Consider the following 19,577-nt stretch of genomic DNA (forward strand, 5'->3'; position numbering starts at 1 on the left):
ATGACTGTGCGTGGAATGAGCGTCTCATCTCAGCAAGGATCAATACTGCATTAAGACATCGCCACCTTTTGCCACCGGCTGACAAAAAATCCACGCAGGCTGGAGCTGGCTATCAAAACACTTCCACAGGCTGGAGTCTTGCCAACGTGCAGAGATCTTTTCAGTCCATCTCTATACGCATTTATTTAGTGAGCATCTACATGCTTACTTCTATCAAAGTAAATTGTAGAAAGTTTTCAGACGAACAAAAATGAATTTGTTTTTGCTAATTGGCCACAGTCTACAAGCTTTGCTCAACATGTCTCATTGGCTGTTCCACAAGATGCTCTCAGTGTGACCCGAGTTAGCCTTAGTCAGCCAAACACAGCAGCTAGTCCCGATCCTAAAAGGCTTTTCTGTTGTAATGTTAAAATTGAAAACATACAGTTTGAAGATACAAACAATAAAGCACAAATCTGAGTTCTATGTTGCTTGTTCAGGGATGCAGGATCAGATTCTTGTTCAGACTTTTTGCCTGGGACATGCAGGATACAGGATGCTTTTCATTGGGTTCGCACTAAATTCTAAAAAGTCATATAGCATTTTCAACAAGGTCCTGAAAACCAGGTTATCTTAATTAGCCAACTAGCTGCAGCTAGTAAAATCTCAGTCAGATTTGATGACTGCTCACTAGAAATGAAAAGCTGTTTTTGTCTACCTCTGTCTGAAATCAAGGACTCATTGTTTCAAATATTACTATAAAAGTACACCCACCTCTGAAGTTTAGGTACTAAGAGTTTAGTCTTGGGAAAACTAAGGAAAAGGGGAACAAAGTATACTGAGTACAGTGAGAATCCACAGTCTACCACAGCTGTCCTACAAGTACTACAGTCGGTATCTACACTTGCATGTTGCTACTGTGTGCTGTCATGTAATTTCTGCTTTTAATGTTTTAAATTATTTGCATTCCAGTGTTTTATCTATTTGTGTGAACTGTGTTAAGCACGTCAAGTTGCCTTTGTGTATGAAAACATGCTATATAAATAAATTTCACCTTTCCATCATTTAAACTCCATACGAAGAGAAAGCTTAACAGTCGTAGCAGCAGCAGTCATTTTGGAACAACAACAGTCTGCACTTTTTTTTTGGTCTGATTTTAGCCATGTGGCTGTTTTTTTACTTAAGCTATTCGCGGAGTAATTCAGTGGTTTAGATTATAATCCCAATGTTGGATAACAGTGTTGTGCTGGCCTTGGGTCTTGGGAGTGTGGCCGTCTCACCTCATTTTGTTGATGAAGCATGAGTGTCTCAGTGCACCGGTTTGTAAAACATCAGTGTTGGGCCAACTGGTTGATAAACTATCAGTGTCTCACCTCATTGGTTGAGAGAACTGAGTCTTCATCCAGACTGAGGACAGCATCAGTGAGGATGACGTCGTAGGGGAAAAAACGACTGCTCATCATCTGGACAGACAGAGACAGAAAAAGGCAAATATTACCAACAACAATGGCCCAATAACTTTAACCCACCCAAAGCAACATCACATTGTCAGGAAGCAATGGAAAAAGTGTGGTTAATTACTTTGCATTTTACTCAGCCATTCCCCTGAAGCAGGTCAAAGACATCTCATTTGTTTCCAGAAAATATATTTACTCAAGTGAACATTTTAAAGGCACAGAGTTGGTAAAGAGGTGTGAAAAGATCGAGGCAAAATAAATGACCAGTGAGGAAATGTTTGTTTCACTCCCTGCTGCCTGTCCATCGATCACCGTCCTGACCTAATAGGTTTTATGTGGGTCTTTATCAATTCACTGCCTAACAGAAAGTTTAGTAGACCTTGATCCATTAGCCTAAAGAGGGCTGCTGATGATGTTATTGACTTGAGAGTAAAGTCTGAATTAGTTAACTGCGTAGAAAAGGAAAAAAGCCACAGCTCTTGGCTGAATAAAGTTCAGCTCAAGTTTTAAACAACCATCTCCCTGAAAACAAACAGGCCCAAACTGAAACAAGGAAATAAGGTTCTGTCGCATTACACATACTCAACAGACAAGCACGAGTCTGGAAATGTAAACTTTTACAACCATGTCTACAATTTGTGGTCATGATTATTGCTTATTCCCTTCATCAGAACCATGACATCACATGACTGTCCAAGGCTCACTGTGTGGTTTGAACCGAGGTGTAATGTGACTGTGCCTTTAGTCTGATGAGCAGCAGCTACTCATTTGTCTCCTGGATTTGACGGAGTAATCGTGCCCTGTGATTGATGTTTTTGCAGAATTTATTTAAAAATCTTTGCCATGAACATGATCAAACTGAAAGACACTCAATACTGACTTAAAATGTTGCACCGTGGCACTTTTACTCCAGTAAACATCAGTAATGGCACTGTCCTTAAAAGCCTCATATTGACTGTAGTCTGTCTGAGTGATCCCCCCCCCCGGCTGATATCAGTGCTTTTCTGCCTTTGGACAGAGATCAGATCCTGCTGAGATTACTGAAGTTCAATGGTCTGAGCCTTATCTTTGTCGCTCTCCTTTTACACATTATATTTGCCAGGACTCCCTCTACTTCAAGAAGAGTCTTTGGAGATACCCGCTCTCTCTTTATCGTACGGATATAGATGTCTTAGATGTCTGGAAATTACAGTGGGCGGTCAAAGATCACAAAGCTATCTGCCATCAGAAACCATGGGCAGACACTTTGTCTCCTGATGAACATTTTACTGGTGTGAAACATACTGACTCCAAGAAATTGTTACATTTTTGATCCTTTACATGTCATCATAGTGTCGTAGCAGTCGGTCCTAATACCCAGACCTGAGTTAGCATTTTTGCATCCAGGTTCCCTCATCATGAAGTCAACGGGTTTTTGAATGGGCTTTTGGTTAGAAATAAGGTCTGTGGTTAACATAGGGCCAATACATTTTCATGGTTTGTTCTGCAACATAAAATATATCTGTAAATGCCCCACTTGTGATTTTTAATGCCATCTTAAAAAAGGCAGTTGCTAACAAGTGCCTAAATGAGACTACAGAGGCTGTGGGACATTAAACATCATCACGGACACTCATCTGTCCACTAGTGCACTTATAAACTATTCTAACGAACTGACCCAGCTGTGATTACTAGCTAGATCAGGTCAGGCTAAGAGGAAAGAATTTTGTAGAAGAGGTAAGCGCTATAAATCACTTTGCAAGCTGGAAGCCGAGGTGGTGACGCTGAAGTCATGGGGCGTGGTGTGGTTTGTTTATAGCCCAACAATAGCTTTATATTCTGTCGATTGTGTTTGGGCTTCAGAAATCATAAAAGTATGTTCACCTGTGACGATTATCTTGCTGAACAAAACGTGTCAAACTTTTGTCACTGATCTTATTTTATGCAATAATCCAGATGCCTATGGAAAAATCCCACTGACTTTTTGTCGGGGGAAGATAATTGTGCTAAACAATGTTTATAATCATTACACTGGGAATTCAATCTCACATGCTTTTTGTATTGTGTAAGGTAGAATACAGGACAAGCTGTGTGTTCCTTGATTGTAATTGAGGACGCGGGGGCTACGGACCACCTGACAATACAAGAAATGATCTCCACTGGACAGCCAGCGTGAACACAATTTTATTAAAACTATTTTAATAGTATTGTGTTGCTGAACGCATCGCTGTTGTTTGGTCTTGACAATGACAACAATCTGTGAAATTTCTTCAGGATTATAAAACCTCTGGATGAGCCTTGTGAAGGGCTTCCTGTTTAGCTAGCTCGAAAAAGAAATACTGAGGGTCAACAATTATATATTTTGATGTTTAAAAATAAGATCAAAATGAACTAGTTATACGTATTTGTAAGCTTGTGACAGATGTTTATAGTCTGAAGCTTAAAGACAGTTTTTCCAACCTACACTGACCTTTAGGTTTCAACATTTGGTCCTACTTGACCTTTAGCCTCTCCACATTAATCCTTTGGTATAATTTAAATGTATAGCTAAGGAGTCAGGTTCAATGTGGAAGATTAACTTATCAATATAAAATTCAAGGGGCAAGGCATGAATTATTGAAAGGTGATTGATGAAGGTGAGATACAGTCAACACACAGTATTAGTGGGGAATCCATGGATCACTCCTTGGAGAAAATTGATGTGTGGGTCATAAATGCTTAGCAAGCAGGGCGTCATTTATAGCAAGGCCAAAGTGCAGCACACAGAACTGGTCATACCGGCCCTCATTTCCCCATGTGCTTAATCAGTTGGTAAATAATTTAGATGTGCACAATCTTAAATCATTAAGGTTAAACGCATGAAAGTGTCTCCAGGTCAATCAGTGTACAATCAAGTTTAACTTGTACCTCCTGTCTCTGAAAAACCTTGTCGTGTAAACTACATTATAAGCTGTGTATTGACAGTAAATGGGAAGGTCAGGATTTCCAAGAATTTCTATCGTGCATAATTTATCTTTCAAAGTGCCTGAAGCAGAAATAAAGACACTTTGAAAGATAAATTATCAAATTAAATGGAGGTAGTTCTGGTGTGTGCACCTCTCTCCAACGGCTAAAGAGAAAGGTTGAAGCAGACAGCTATCATACAAGTACTAGGTATCTAGGTTGCTACTTTGTACTGACATGTAATTATTGCTTTTAATTTGCATTTAATGTTTTAATCTATTTTGCATTCTAATATTTTATCTATGTATGCTTTTTAAGGTTTTATCTGTGCGCATTGTTAGGCACCTTGAATTGACTGTGTATGAAAATGTGCTATATTAAAAAAAAACCGCCTTGCCAAAATGCACCGACCACTGAAATGAAGACGTCTTTGAGTCTGTGGCCAGTCTTTTTTGTATTGTAAAACTCTTAAATGTTTAGAGATTTAACATGGTTATTGCTCAACGTACTATTTACTGGACACTTTCGCCTAGTTGACTCAACCTAAAGTAATCGTTGACCTAACAAAGATTAATACAATGCAGAAAGGATATGCTGAGAATATGAAAGACTGTAATAATGATAGATCAGAGAAGGCTATAAAAATCACCAAACACTTATCAAACCTTCTTAAGTTTATATTTCATCATTTGCACTGAAATAAAACAAAGTAAACATCAGCTCAAGGATTAAATTGTGATCAGTTGATGTTGGGAGCCTGTTTTAGTAGTGGCCGCTACAATGAAGTTAATTAATCAGGCCAACTGATATCCTCATTTCGATTGATACTGTTTGTTTGGACACACTGAATGGTGCATCAGATTTTACTACATCTTACCAACAGTCAGTGTTGGGTTATTTTAATAATGAGTACAGTCTTTCTCTTACGCTAATCATTTGTTTTTTAAATACAATGAAGGACCAGCAACCTACTTCCTTGTTTAGGTATGAGGGAAGTTGAGGAAAGACAGAGAGCAAGTAAATGCTTGCTGATGGAGTGTATCCACTCAGCATTACAGAGTAGATGCACTCATAACCACCAAATTACTCTGCTGCTGTGCTCCATTGAGGCAAATGACAAACTTGGTGTGTGTATGTGTGTTGTTATTATAGTGGGAACAAACACAGCGAGCGCTTGGAAAGAAATACCCTGAAGCGCGTCTGTCTGGGCGGCATGACAATATACCACATGACTAGTTATAGGTCCACAGACATTGTTGGACACTGACACACACCAAACACACACGTTTTATTGTCACCAGTGGAAGCATTGTTCTTGTATTTCAAGGGGAGATGTTTACATGAAAACAAACACAAGCAATTAGACTGCAAAGCATCAGAATTAGAGAGAGAGAGAGAGAGAGAGCGGGGTGTAGGGCAGAGAGGCATCATGTGATCAAGCGTGATTTTAGGAAAAAGCTCACTTGTTTAAATTGCTGTGAAAGCAAGTAAAATGAGAAACATGAGACAATTTTTCCCATTTTATGAAATATCACATAACAGTTATGAGTGGCTGTTTGTATGTGAAGAATTCCCCAATAATACTGCGAATGAGAACAATACTGACAAAGTCACACTGGCAGCTTGACTCAATCAAACCTCACCCCACTTCAATCTCACCATCTAGAGTCTATTTAAAACTGAAGCAGCGCTGCATCAGAAGTTAATTAACACAGGAAACAACATTATCTTATACGCTGTACAATTCTCTTGGTCCTGTGTTCCAGCCTCTCTGTAGCTGTTAATACAGACAGGATGGTTTGCATTGTTACCTCCGCCAATGTTTTTGGTTCTGTGTGTGCTTTTGTTGATTGGTTAGCAGGATTACAGACCCGGCTAAATGGATCATCAACATACTTGGTACAGACATTGGCGGGGACCAACCCTAGAGATGATTAGGTCAAAGGTCACAATAGTCAGTCAATACACAATTAAATACTCCAAAGAATGGGGGAGCATTCATATAAAAGTTAAATGATGTTTAAACGATGTTTGTTTGAAATATGACACGTATCTATCATCAGACCAAATTTCATCCGGATGTAATCCAGATTCCGGATCCGACGGGCATTTACAGTGAACATTGAAAACCACATTTAGAGCGTATTTTCTGCCAGAACCCTGAAATGTTCAGCTAAGATGCACAGCATAACTGTGCATCATACCCTGTCTTCTGCATTTTATATTTGTTATGTTTGTGTGCCTCTAAACTGTCTCCAAGAACATCTGGGAGTGTTTTTAAGTGCATGGGATCCTTCCCTTCCCTTCCACTACTAATAGTGTCTTCTAGAAAACCGCTAGATACCAAAAGCTCAATGTTTTATTTTCTGATGAAGCCTGTCAACAAATTACTATTAAAGTACCTTTGAGCAAGACCGTTTTATAAAGGGGAGATAAATGTCTTCACTGCTAAGCAACAAAGCAGCTTTTTATACATAGTGGATACAAAAAAGCCAGCAGCTGTTACCTTGGTCTGTCCTTCAACGACAGTGAGAGGCACGCTGGTGGAGGGCCACTTGTTCCTAGGAGGTAAAGGCTTGTCGCAGTTCCATAAAACCACAATCTGTATGAGAAAAGTACAGGGAGACAGATTATATAAGCAGCAACACTGGTATCTTTCACAAAGTTTAAAGATACAGTGGAACCGGTCTCAGGGTGCATTTTTTTCTGCTCTACAATTAAAACTTACTGAAGAATATCTAATTGTCAGAGGAAGTACACAGTCTTTTGCGCTACAGTATAAAATGTATCTGTCCCTATATCTTTATGCTGTATTCAGTAAAATCACTATGAAGTTACACAAAGTGTGAACAGATGAGTTATTCATAAGACACTTTACTCAGCTGCTGCTATGAGACAAACTGTGTCAATGTAAAGGAAGTCTTCACTGCACATATTTCACAATGAAGTTCAGTATAATGATGCTTTCTGTTTGTGTAACAGACCCATTTCCTTCCAGCCATTATTGCTGTCTTTTCCTACTACTACCTTTTGTAGGATACATGGGTTATTACAGCTTGTTAATTAGCGCTGCAGATAACGGCCATGTTCATATATTACAGAGGTCTACAGAAGCAGCTACAGTATGTATGGTGGTGTATTAGGGCCTCTGTTAGGTGATAAAGATAGAGAATAAAGCTGAAATATTTGGAGAAGGTCATTCTGTACGAGAAAAAAATTATAGAAATAATATAGAAACCTATGACTTCCACATTCTTCATGTGAAAATTAGATTGCCCTGACCTCTGAACTTGAACAGAGAATTTATATCAAAATTACATTTTTCACAAGGTATCATGACTTAAATCTTGAAATATGATGACTTTATGCAGTAATGGTTTTCCCCTACAGTGGCCCTTTAACTAAGTGGCTTTAGAAGAAAGGACGTACATGTGGAAGTAGATCCCACCGTGACATTTTAAGGCATTCTAACCACATTTTGAGCGCTCCTCAGTTTGCAACTCAGCCTTTAAGTGCAAATACAGATGTGAGACTGTAATCCATGTCCTACGTGCTCTTGTTTGGGATTCTGTGCTCTCTGATTTCTCCACTGGGGTTTACGTGAGAGTATGTCTGCGCCAAAAGTTTTGTAAGCGCACAAAACAAGTTGCGAGTGCTCTTCAGTTTGAGAGCCCACAAGAATGGATTTTAGAGAGCAGAAATAGATTTGAGAGAGGGATCACAGAATCATGAGTGTAACAGATTATTTGAGCGAGCAGCGAGAATCCTCCTTCACTCTTAAATCTCTTTCTGCTCTACAAATCCATCCCTGCACTCTCATCTGCAAACTGAAGAGAGCTTGTAACTTGTTTTGTGCGTTTTCAGATCTTTCACTGTGGACAGACCTTCACACAAACCCCAGTGGAGAAAGCCGAGAGTGTAGAATCAGAAATTAGAGCACACATGGCCTGGATTATGCTCTCACATCTGTATTTGCACTTATAAATCAGTGTCTGCACACTCTCAAATGCTGAGTTGCAAACTGAGTAGCGCTCAAAATGTGGTTAGAGCGCCCTCAAACCTTGTGGCGGGGATCTCCTTCCATATGTACACCTTATCACACTGTGTTATTGGAAAAAAAAAGATAAGGAAGAAGAAGGAAAGGGAGGAAGATGAACAGCACCATGGAGTCAAAGGAGGCAGGGGAAGAAAGGTGGTGATGATGACTAAAATTTGAGACAGTTTCAAGTGATATGATTCTGTTGGTCATGATTTTCCTTTGTTGCACCAAATCACACACTTCCCACCTGTGCACAGAACTTGGACTTGGCTACAGCGATGATGAGCTTCATCACAGGGGAGATCTGGGACTGCAGAGGAGTTACTGAATGGATCACTGCTGTGAACTGCTGCGATGGGCTCTTACCTGAACACACACATTTCAAAAACACTTATCAGGGGTAAACTGTATTCAGGCTGTTTAACACAGATTTGTGCACATGTAGCTCTCCATAAAGCCCCATTACGGTTAACTGGCAACAGACAGCTCAGTGCTGCATCCGTCATCCATCTTTCTGACAGGATATATACCCCCAGTTCACATGACTGAGCGTGAGTAAACATGCCTAAGAGTGAGCAGTTTGTGTTGAGTGTCTCTATTAGTGAGTTGCGCTATTTGCTCCTGTAATGAGCAATACGGTTCTCTACAGTCTCACAACAAACCAGCCTCTTACTGAGGCACACAAATGAACCAAACAGGATAAAAAGTCAAGCAGCAGAGCCAAACTTCAATTTACTATTTCCCCCACTCCACTTTGTGTCCACTGGAGCCTGTTTTTGGTCTCCAGCGTTCTCCTGAGGGAAATATCTGGCTTTTTAGCTGCTAAATGCTCCACTATGTTCTGGCTAGTTGCCAGTTTTGTCTATGTGGTGGGCAGGTCCTATACAGTGGGATTATTTGCTGAAAGACGCTGCCTGCTACTGGAAATTGGTGAGATGGAACCAAAACTGTAAGGTTGTGAACTGTAAAACCAAAACAATGAGCTCAAAGATGCTAAAGCACCTCAAAACTGCAGGGGCGTGTACTCAACCTCACAGATGTCTTAATAGGCAGCAAAAAGACTTTATTCCAACGTACACAATACATTGTGAAGAAGAAGAATGCCATTACTTTTTCTTGCGACTGTACTGTACACACACAGTAAACAGTGTGATCTAGAACAACCATTAGAGCAATAACAAAGCTTAATGTGCTGAAGAACTGATGTAAACTAAAACATATAAAAAATATATAAGGAATTTAACAAAGTAGGTAAATAAATACTTTAATGTATCAGTTTGTAGGGCTGAGGTGAGCAGCAGTCAGAGCATACGTCTCTGTGGGTTTGTCACTGTAAACAGCCCATTTCAAATTACACACAGTCATTTGATCCTTTGTTAATTTAAAAATAGTGATTACAGCAGCTTTTAAATTTTAAATCTCCAATGAGAGAATCTCAGATTACACACCAGGAAAACCGAGGCAGATATGGGAACATACACAGACACATGATATTCAGAACAACCGAAGGAGGCCGGGGTTATAGGCACGTGGCATGCCATGGGAACAGGGGAATAAGCATCCTCATGGATAAGTGGGGCCAGAGTGCTCTTTAGCGTTACTCTATCCATCTTTCTGACAAGAGACCCCAGACCAGCCATCTCAAGCGGGCTCAGAAGTACCAGGTCTGGGCTCGTGGACATCACAGAGATTGGCTGAGCCCTTCTGTTTCTACTGTGCTTTCTTGGAACGAGCTGTGCCACCTTCTGTTAATACTAGCTGAATGTTTGCAGATGCTGTACCAATTAGAACAAGACAGTTTTGGTATGATACATAATAATGGATAAACTGACTTTTGCTAGTAATTTATAGGAAGCTACTCCTCACAGTTTCACTGTGCAAAGTGTAGGGCCCAACAGTTTTGAAGCTTTGCTCATATGAAGTAGTAGTAGTCAATAAATAGTGCCCTGTGCTATGTGACTTAATTTCTTTTTAGCTTAGGGGGTCTAGTGAGACTCAAAACAAACTGGCACCATAAGTTGCTATTTTGTCAAAAGTGCCCGTGTTTGACTAATTCTTAGTTTTCAAAAGTTTTCTGTCAGGGGATCTTGGCTAAAATACAGTGGCTCTTTCGTAAATGAACTGAACAACAGTTTGCAGTTTGTTTTTCACAGCTCAGAGTAACACTGTACCACACACAACTGCTCAATTTTTTCCACAAACTAAAGTAAAGCTGTAACTTGAGCCATCAATTCAGGATATTCTTACAGTACAGCTCCTGAGGCCACGATGTCTGAGCACTAAGTCAAACTTTCTCAAACTACTAGGCTGAAGTTGCAAATGCTTTGCCATCAAAAGTTATGGGAAGGCAGCAGAGTGAAACCATCGTACAGTACACATGGCATTGACAACAAGATATTACCCGAGAGCAGCACTGGAGATGGCAGGAGCTAAAATAGTGATTTACTGCAGTGGCATAAACCAAATAGCCCCTCTTTCCTTCTATCCCTCAATCCCTCCCTTCTTTCTTCCTTCTAACCCCTGTGTCCATAATTCCTCTGAGAAAGACAAACATCGATCTGAGTTACAGCCTCAGTCTACTGAGAATCACTCCGGTCTGCATGCACAACTTTCTCTTCACTCTTTGCCTGCAGTTTTAAGTTTGCACCAACAGCGGTCTCATGCCACATACACTGCATATTTTTAAACACACATTGTTCATTTTGCCTGGGGTCAGACCCCTGACTCTGGCCTTCTCTGACTGGTTAGAATGGTGAGGCAAACTCATATTACTGTGCTGTATACTGCACTGCTGCCAGGCTGTTCAGTGAGTCCGGGCCAAAGAACCCTTTGACAGAACCTTTCCATGGTGATGTATGTTTTGGAGTGTATTTCAACTAATTGCATTAATTATTAAAAAAAAATGATATTCAGCAAAGCAAACTATATATCACATGGTGAGCTTGGATATTTGCTGCTTTTATGTTTGCTATTCCAAATAACCAGCAGCCAGTTCTGGTGTCTGTCTTATGTCCAAAAAACAAAACTATTGGTGTCACTAACATCCAGCAACAGCCTCCAGGTGAGCGTGTGGAGGCTGGAGCAGCAGATTATTTGGAATATATTTAAGAAAAACTTGGAGCATCCATGGCTGAACAAACAAAACATGTTTCATCTGCATTAGGACATCATGACCGACAAATGGTCTCTGGCAAGAACAGTGAAAAAAAAACAACAGTTTTTAATGTACCCATAGAAGATTCTTAGGCAAATTTAGTTTTAAGCATCTATTGATGAATTTATGGATGTTTATTCACAGTGAACACTGGAAATATGGATATCCTTCGTACATGTAGGTAACACTAGCCTCAAAATTTGGGTTAACTGAGTGTGTTCAAATTCCACAGAGTTATGACTCCGGGAATGAGTATGACGCAAACGGTACACTTGGTGCCGAGGGTTAAAGTATCTTAACTGCCTCTGAGCTGAGCGTCACTGCCACTGGTGTAGCTCCAACTGCTGAGTATGTTAATATGCAGTCCAAATCGGCTAGCCAAACAATTTGAAAACCTCTGGGCTAAGGCCTCTGACTACATTATCATTAAAACTGGAGCTGAAAATAAAATTCCTTTTGGGAGCAATTAAACTAATGATGCACACTACTGGTCAAAAGATTTAGAACACCCACATTTTTCCAGTTTTTGTAGACATGTAAACAGTTTAAGTCCAGTGAAATGGCAACAAGCTAAAAACTGCTAGAAGTAAAAAAAACAAAACAAAAAAAAGCTACCAAAAACTACAGAATGTGTTTGCATTTCATGTAAAACAGGCCTTTTTCAGGGATCCAGTAACAGGTTAACTGTTTTCTGCAGCAGTGGAAGTAAATGAAGCCTTGAAAACTGATGTGTCCCAACGTTGGCTGATGACTTGCAACAACAGACTGTCTCTGTGCAAAGGCAGTGTTGGAAAAGACTGTGTTACTACACTTACTACACCCTCTGAAGCATCATTTGGAGAAAGGCCATTAACAAAGGAGGTCAGAGCTTTTCTGAGTTTCATCCTATAGCAGGATAATGAGCCAAAAACACCTCCAGGCTGTGCAGAAGGAAAGAACAAGACATGCGGGCTTCAAATGATGGAACGGTAGCACAGTGTCCAGACTTTCCAGATGAAGAGTGAAAGCAAAGCAGCCTACAGGTGGACACATCTGTAACAGTGCTGCTTGTCCCAGTTATGTCTGACGTCAGTTGCTGATAGAATGACACAGACATGTTTGTATGTTGCATTACACTAATGATAACTAGAAAAATGGAGGTGATCCTGAACTTCTGAACGGCAGTTAAACCTTTGTCTATATGAGAGATAAATGATTTATAAAAGTCCCTTAAAGACTACTTAACTGGACATAAAAAAACAACTACAGTATCAAATGACAACAACTTGAAATAAATCCTATATAAGGCCAAGTCTTGCCAAACTTGATGAGATCAATACTTACCCAGTATGCCATAGTAAAACGGGAACTGGGCAGGGTCAATTGAGTACTGGGGGAGTGCGTAGAGGCCACTGGGCAGAGAATTCCACAACAATCGGTTTCTCGACACGTGGGAGTCCACACGGTCCTGGATGATCTGGAGTGAGAGGGTGACAGAGATGTACAGTAAAAAGAGGAGATGGAGAGGAAAGTGTGTTGGAAGAAAGGTAGAGGAGAGGTAGATATGTGAGGTAGAAATTAATAATAATTAAAAAAGAACAAAAAACAATTTGAGGGAAACATTTAAAATACATGAGCCCATGAGAAGACAGATAACACAAGGAAAGGCAGGAGACAAAAGGGGATATAAACAGGTGCAAGTGAAAAAGATGGGAAAGGAAATGAGAGAAAACAGGTGAAAGTGGAGAAAAGGTGTGACGAGAGAAAAAGAAAAATTAGTTGAACAATTTCTCTCTATTTCATACACACAACTTTGCAAACATAACAATTATGTGCCTCATAAAGGCTGTAAATATTTTCCCTTTTATGTTTAGTGGTTTCCAGTTGCAGTCATGAAATTCTAATAATTTGGAAAATCTTGTACACTGAAGGTATAACACTAGTAGTCACACACTCGTGCATATGTGTATTTCTTGGCAACTCGATAAAGCTTGCTTTTGTGGCATAAAAACACTTGTTTAGCACCAAGTAAATAAAGTCATCACACCTTCAGAAAGTGTGCTGGGGAAGGTGTTATGGGAACCTGAAAGCATCGCCCCAGTTGTTGACAAGTGGAGACAAAAGGAATAGACAAAAGGAATAAATCAGAGAGGAAGAACAGAGGGAAACAGAAGTAGTGGTTACAAGCGCTTAGAACTATGTATTCATTTCATTCATATTTCAAGGAGCACAGATTCATACATATTGTTTGCATGTAGTACAAGCAAAGCTATTTATTGTTCTGACACCAAATGCTGAATGAAAAGAGGTTTTTATGGGATTGACCAGAAAACGTCTTTCTAACGACGAGCGCTCGCAACCGCTACTTCTGTTTCCCTCTGTTCTTCCTCTCTGATTTATTCCTTTTGTCTCCACTTGTCAGGCGATGCTTTCAGGTCCCATAACACCTTCCCCAGCGCACTTTCTAAAGATGTGATGACTTTATTTACTTGGTGCTAAACAAGTGTTTTTATGCCATAAAAACAAGCCTTACTGAGTTGGCAAGAAATATACATATGCACGAGTGTGTGAACACTAGTGTTATACCTAAGAGATTTTCAAAGCTCCTTTTATGTTGCTGACAGCCAGGAGAGTTACTGGAAGCCACTAAAGAAAACCTTCTGATGCAGGCTTATAGTGACAACGAAAATGGCGAAGTATCCTGGAATCTTTATGACACACACAATTGACAGAAGAAAAGCAATCTGCATTTACAGTACAATCTTAAATTTAACATTCATGATTTTTTAAATACATTTATTTATTGTGGTGACCAATTTATTATGAGTGTAAAGCATTTAAAAGCAACAAACAATTTTACAATTTTAATGACTTTTTTTCTGAGAACTGTCTGCAGGAAGCAAGATTTTTTTATAAAAATAACTACCTTAACATAAAATATGTTAATATTTTCAACCCTGCTTTGACAGCTAGTCTATCTGGAACTACATAAATATAGAAAGAACACTTTTTTTGAGGCATTTTGTCTTTGTTTTTCTCTCCGACTCCAGAGCTGACTACTGATCTGTGGAGAACTGGCTTAGCACTTACAGTGCAGCCAACTCACAACGCACACACCCGAACACACACACTGCCTGACACCATCCGCCGGGCTCACAGTATGTGGGACACTACAGTTATCAACAACGCCTCATTTCACCCATTTAGCCTGGTGGCGTGCTGGCTTTCAGTTTTTAGCACATCTGGCCAGCAGCACATGGCTGCCAGTGGGCTTCTGTCTAATTTCATACCCTGCTAGCACTGGGCATTTGGTGGAGTCACTAAAACCTTGTTTTTAAGAAGGAAAAAAAAATGCTGCAATTTGAGAAATGTTTCTAATATTAACCTGAACATGAACAAGATTAGTCTGTTAATCCCCAGTGTGTTTAAGTGATGGTCCACACACTCTACAAACTATTGTCCTTGCCACACAGAAGCCTTCCTGCAAACTCTTTACTATATAGTAACTATAGCAGCACTTCAGTTAATAGATGGCATTTTCAGGCACATACAGCAGACCTTTATTGTAATTCTATATCTTATAGCTTCAGTCCAATTCAATTATTTTCAAGTCTCAAAACAAGTAGGTGTAAACTTTGAAAGCAGAAATAGCACATTCCACCAGGATCTTATGGTACAAACCTGACTGAGATATTGCTTTGACATTACTGAGCCAGTTCAATGCCACTCAGTGACTTGCATTAGACTGTATTTTAGAATTTACCACTGTCCCATAATTTATGTCCACAATGGCTGCTTTATAGCAAAGGTTACATAGGCTCACTTGATAATATGAAAGCTGATTTCTTTGGTAAAGGCACAGCATGTATGTGAAGTCAAAGGTTTATGACTAAAATAACTATATATAAACTATTGTGTTCTGATTCTGCTTAAGATCTGTTTCCATAAGTAAACACACAACATTGAGAAGCAAAATATTTAAGGAACCCTTCAAAATACAGTATGTACTATATGATTAATGCAGGGGTCACTGTCTAATCTGCTGATTATTGTTTTCATTATTTGATTTATCTTTTTATTTTTGACTTCCTAGAGTCAATAATTTTAGTTTTTCCCTTTAATTTGTCACTCATGACTATTTAAATTGAAACTTTTTAATTTAATCACTTTTACTGGCCAAGTATGGTGGCACTGTCCCTGAAAGGCACTGACCTGACCATCAGGAGCAACTTGGGGTGAAATGATGAAGACAATTGCAGATTGTACCTTTAAACTTGCTGCATGTACCGATGTGACATCAGCAGAATAAATTCATTTCTACTCAGTTTCGACAAAATGCCCTACTGTAGTAATTATTTACTAATTTTTAGGAACCTTATATGAGCAGGCCTGAAGGCACTGTTATAAAGAAATGGCGATGATAACTTTAGGAGGTGCTGATTGCAGATCATGGTGATAGTGATCATGGATTCAATGCTGCTGCTGATGATGAGGGTGATGAAGAGGATTATCAACCTCTGTGTCTGGTATTCAAAAGTGCTGCAGAGAGCAAACAGTCACTGAGAACTGACTCAAGGCTGCAAGGAAGTAAACTAACAACAACAACGGATGCTAAAAAGAGAGGACGAAGGCTCTTAGACGCCAGTGACACAAGTTCATCTTCTTCACTTCAGCTAGCGAGGTCATTCAATGAGACGGCCTCTAGCTTGAGAGCAGGCGTATACACCCACACAGACATACTGCAGCCTCTGTAACTTGAGGGCTGCCAGACATTCTCTGCACTTCACTCTGACTCTCACGCTCACACAGTTTTGTTTCTAGTCAAAGTTTTGTCAAAGTTTGTTAAGATACAGTTTGCAGTGTGGAAAAATGTGCTCTTTCCTATTATCATTTACAGGTAGGTCATTTAAAGTTGCACCAACAATTTGTTTTATTGAAAATAATGAGATTCAACTCTTTTTTTTTTAATAGTGAATAAAATGACATGTCATGTAACATGTGTCACATGTAGAGATAAACTCACAGCTTTGTAAAAAGCTACAAAACCCAACACTGATGCCGAAACATACTACAGTACACTCTGTGGTTAATCTGAGCTTGTTTATGGGTGGAACTATATCAATATGAAGAAGAGCAGAAACATCAATACTCAAAAAGGTTTAAAAAAAAACAAAACAACTAGAGCAGGATTTCTTCTAGACGATGTGCAGCCAGCAGCGGCGTACAGTGTAGAACAAGACTTACTGTAGCTACTGGGTTGATTAATCAAAGCTCTCCTGACAACTCTAAATCCAAAACTCCCATTAAGAAGATTTTTTTGGCAGACTTACCTCCAGAGTAGTTAAGACGATTTTGGCTACAGAAGAGAAGTAGGCGTCCCAGAGGAACTGAGTCTGCTGGCGGAGAGCCAAGATCCTGTCACGGCCCACGGATCGCGTAATGGAGGGAACCTGGAGGAAGAGGAGAGATGGAAATGCCACAAGACAAAAATGACAGTGAGATAAATTAAGTTAGATTTTAAACACTGTTGAGTGAGGGGATGAGAGCTGGTGTGTGTGTGTGTGTGTGGGGGCTTTACTTGACCAGCCAGCGCTCCAAAACCAAACCATTTAATTTACTGTGATACAAAACAGAGAAAAACAGCTTGGAAAGTCTGGAACCAGCAAATATTTGGTATTTTGGCTTGATAAAAGATGATCCTAGTATCAAATTTGTTATCAATTAATTTTCTGTTCAATTAATTACTGTATTTCAACACTGCAGAGGAGATAATCTGTCAAATCATTCCAGTTATGTCTACTTTAGATCATCATACCCTCGAGGGAAAACGGAAAGCCTCAAAAGAAAGTGAAGATTAAAACTTCACTAGTCAACTTTTTCATCTCTGCAACTTGACATATGCATCATACGTTGCTCCAGAAATGTTTTAATGATTGCTCATTTATTTTCTGTGGATAAATATGAAGTGACACAAATCTTGAGTTCTGCATCGGCAATGTACCAACAAACAGCAGACTCGCAGGAGCCCATTAAATATCCTGCTTCTGATGCACCAGAGGGGGGGAGCTGAGGTCCCAGTTCACACGGTCATGGAAGACATGAGCAGCTGGCTTGTGGCCTCAGAGGGAGGCAGTGAAGGCATGAAATCAATGGAGATGAGAGTCCTGCCAATCTGACTGAGGAACTAAATGTCCCAATATGTCAGGAAGATGGAGAAGGACCCTCTCATGATGCTCGTCTCAGAGTAAAACATTATCTTAGCCCCACTCAGCTTGACAATGAAGCTAAAAAGGGAATAAGCAGCCTCGTAGCCAATGTTAGTGAAGAGTCACATCAGCCTTCAAGGGCCAGTGACAGATTTAGAGCCAATGAGTTGTATAATGTTCTGGACACAGCCCCAATGCCTCTTGACTCAAAGTCTCAGTGCCAACCTGCTAGATATAGTAAAATAGCTACTGCGGTCTAAAAGAGGAATAATGACCAATGATGCTAATATCAGAGCAGCCAGAGCATGAAACACTGGCCATAGTCCAGGGGGAGACAGCAGCTGCTTGGCTCCATCTCTCAGGCTGCGAGTACAGAGCTTCTCCTCAGTTTGCGAAGCTTTTTGAGGCCCAGTGAAACAGCAGCAAACAACAATGAGCATCTTTATATTTTTAACTAATTTCCCCTGAAAAATACCTTGATTTCATTTAGAAATAGATTTCTTGAAACCAAATTTCACCTGCATTTTGTGTCCCTACAGACCCAAAGGTTTTTGTTTCCTTTACTCGTTTCCTTAGTTTCCTTTGCAAAAGGAGACTGATCACTGCAGTTTACAGTAACACAACAGCAGCAAGTGGAGATCACTGCACTGACCACTGCAGAGGTCTCTGACAAAAAAATGTAACCACAATGCAATGTGGTGTCATCCACCCAAATCAAAAATGTACAAGCATGCATCCCAAAAAGTGTATTTCTACTGTTTACCTCAAAATCACCTCAACAAAAGATAAAATACTTGCCACTGTAATAACTTTCCAGAGCAGTAAAATCCATTCTTGTCGTATTAGACACCGCTGTGCAGTGTTCTGGTGTCTGATAAGCCTTCAAAGTTATGTTGCTGCTTCTCAAATTGGGATTCGTGGATTGTATTTCATGTTGCTCCAGTGCTTGAAACAACATCAGTGCAGCCACAGACTGCAACACTGACAGCTCAGAAAACCTTATGGAACTAGAAATTGTTTATGAACACTAAAAAATGAGAAAGAAAATAAGTCCATGAAAACCCGTGCCTTCATTAAGTAGTCTGAGGACAGTATGGGCGCCTACTGCTGGTGCTGATGTCACTGGGATCTGCTGATGGTAGAGCAAGCTTTAATTGTTCAGCTCTCTGAGGTGGAATATAAACAATGCCAATCAAATCAGCTCACTTCTCTTCCCCCTTAGTTGTGTATTGTGCACGTCTCCTCTCCACAGGGGGAACAGGAACTCTACATATTAAACAGCCAGGTATTGCTGTTCTCAGTGATGTAATTGAAAGTAATGAGATTCAAGTCTCTCAGCAGGTGTTAGAGCCTCGATGTCATGTTGAAGAGTGAGTCTGGGTGACCATGTGCCTTAGTGAGACGGTAAGACAAAGGGGGTAAACATCCACAGTCTGTTTACCAACCAGAACCATGTTTGTTATTATATGTGTTTACACTGTACAGATGCTGTCACTTAGGCCACGTGCAATAAAGCCTGAATCCTGACCCTGAAGGAGTCTATTCTGACATTCTTTCAAAATGTAATGCTGTTAGACTAAACATTGATGGCTGAGTTATTCCTTGTTCCACTATAGCTAAGAGCCTTGGTGCTATTGTAGATAGTACTCTATCATTTAATGATCATATAAACTATTCTTCCATCTTTGAAACGTCGCCAGGCTGTGGCCCCCTCTCACCAAGGCGAGTGTAGAGGTTTTGGTCATCGTGCTTATGATATCGCACATTGACTACTGCAACTTGATTCTATCTGGCACACCGAAAAAAACCCACTCAGCAGGTTCAGAATGTACATAATACTG

General features: G+C 40.0%; 1 protein-coding gene across 1 annotated transcript in view; it reads right to left on the reverse strand.

Moving 5' to 3' along the window:
- Positions 1 to 19,577, reverse strand: part of LOC109968834 (exostosin-1a) — a 46,643-nt gene that overhangs the window by 10,849 nt on the left and 16,217 nt on the right. The window contains exons 4-8 of the mRNA XM_020615376.1: positions 16,861 to 16,980; positions 12,875 to 13,007; positions 8,645 to 8,763; positions 6,865 to 6,960; positions 1,353 to 1,442 (exon numbers count right to left, since the gene is read on the reverse strand). Of these exons, the coding sequence (XP_020471032.1) occupies positions 1,353 to 1,442; positions 6,865 to 6,960; positions 8,645 to 8,763; positions 12,875 to 13,007; positions 16,861 to 16,980 (558 nt within the window). The remainder of the gene's footprint in view (positions 1 to 1,352; positions 1,443 to 6,864; positions 6,961 to 8,644; positions 8,764 to 12,874; positions 13,008 to 16,860; positions 16,981 to 19,577) is intronic.

The sequence above is a fragment of the Monopterus albus genome, unplaced genomic scaffold (assembly GCF_001952655.1).
Source record: "Monopterus albus unplaced genomic scaffold, M_albus_1.0 scaffold164.1, whole genome shotgun sequence".
Taxonomy (NCBI): domain Eukaryota; kingdom Metazoa; phylum Chordata; class Actinopteri; order Synbranchiformes; family Synbranchidae; genus Monopterus; species Monopterus albus.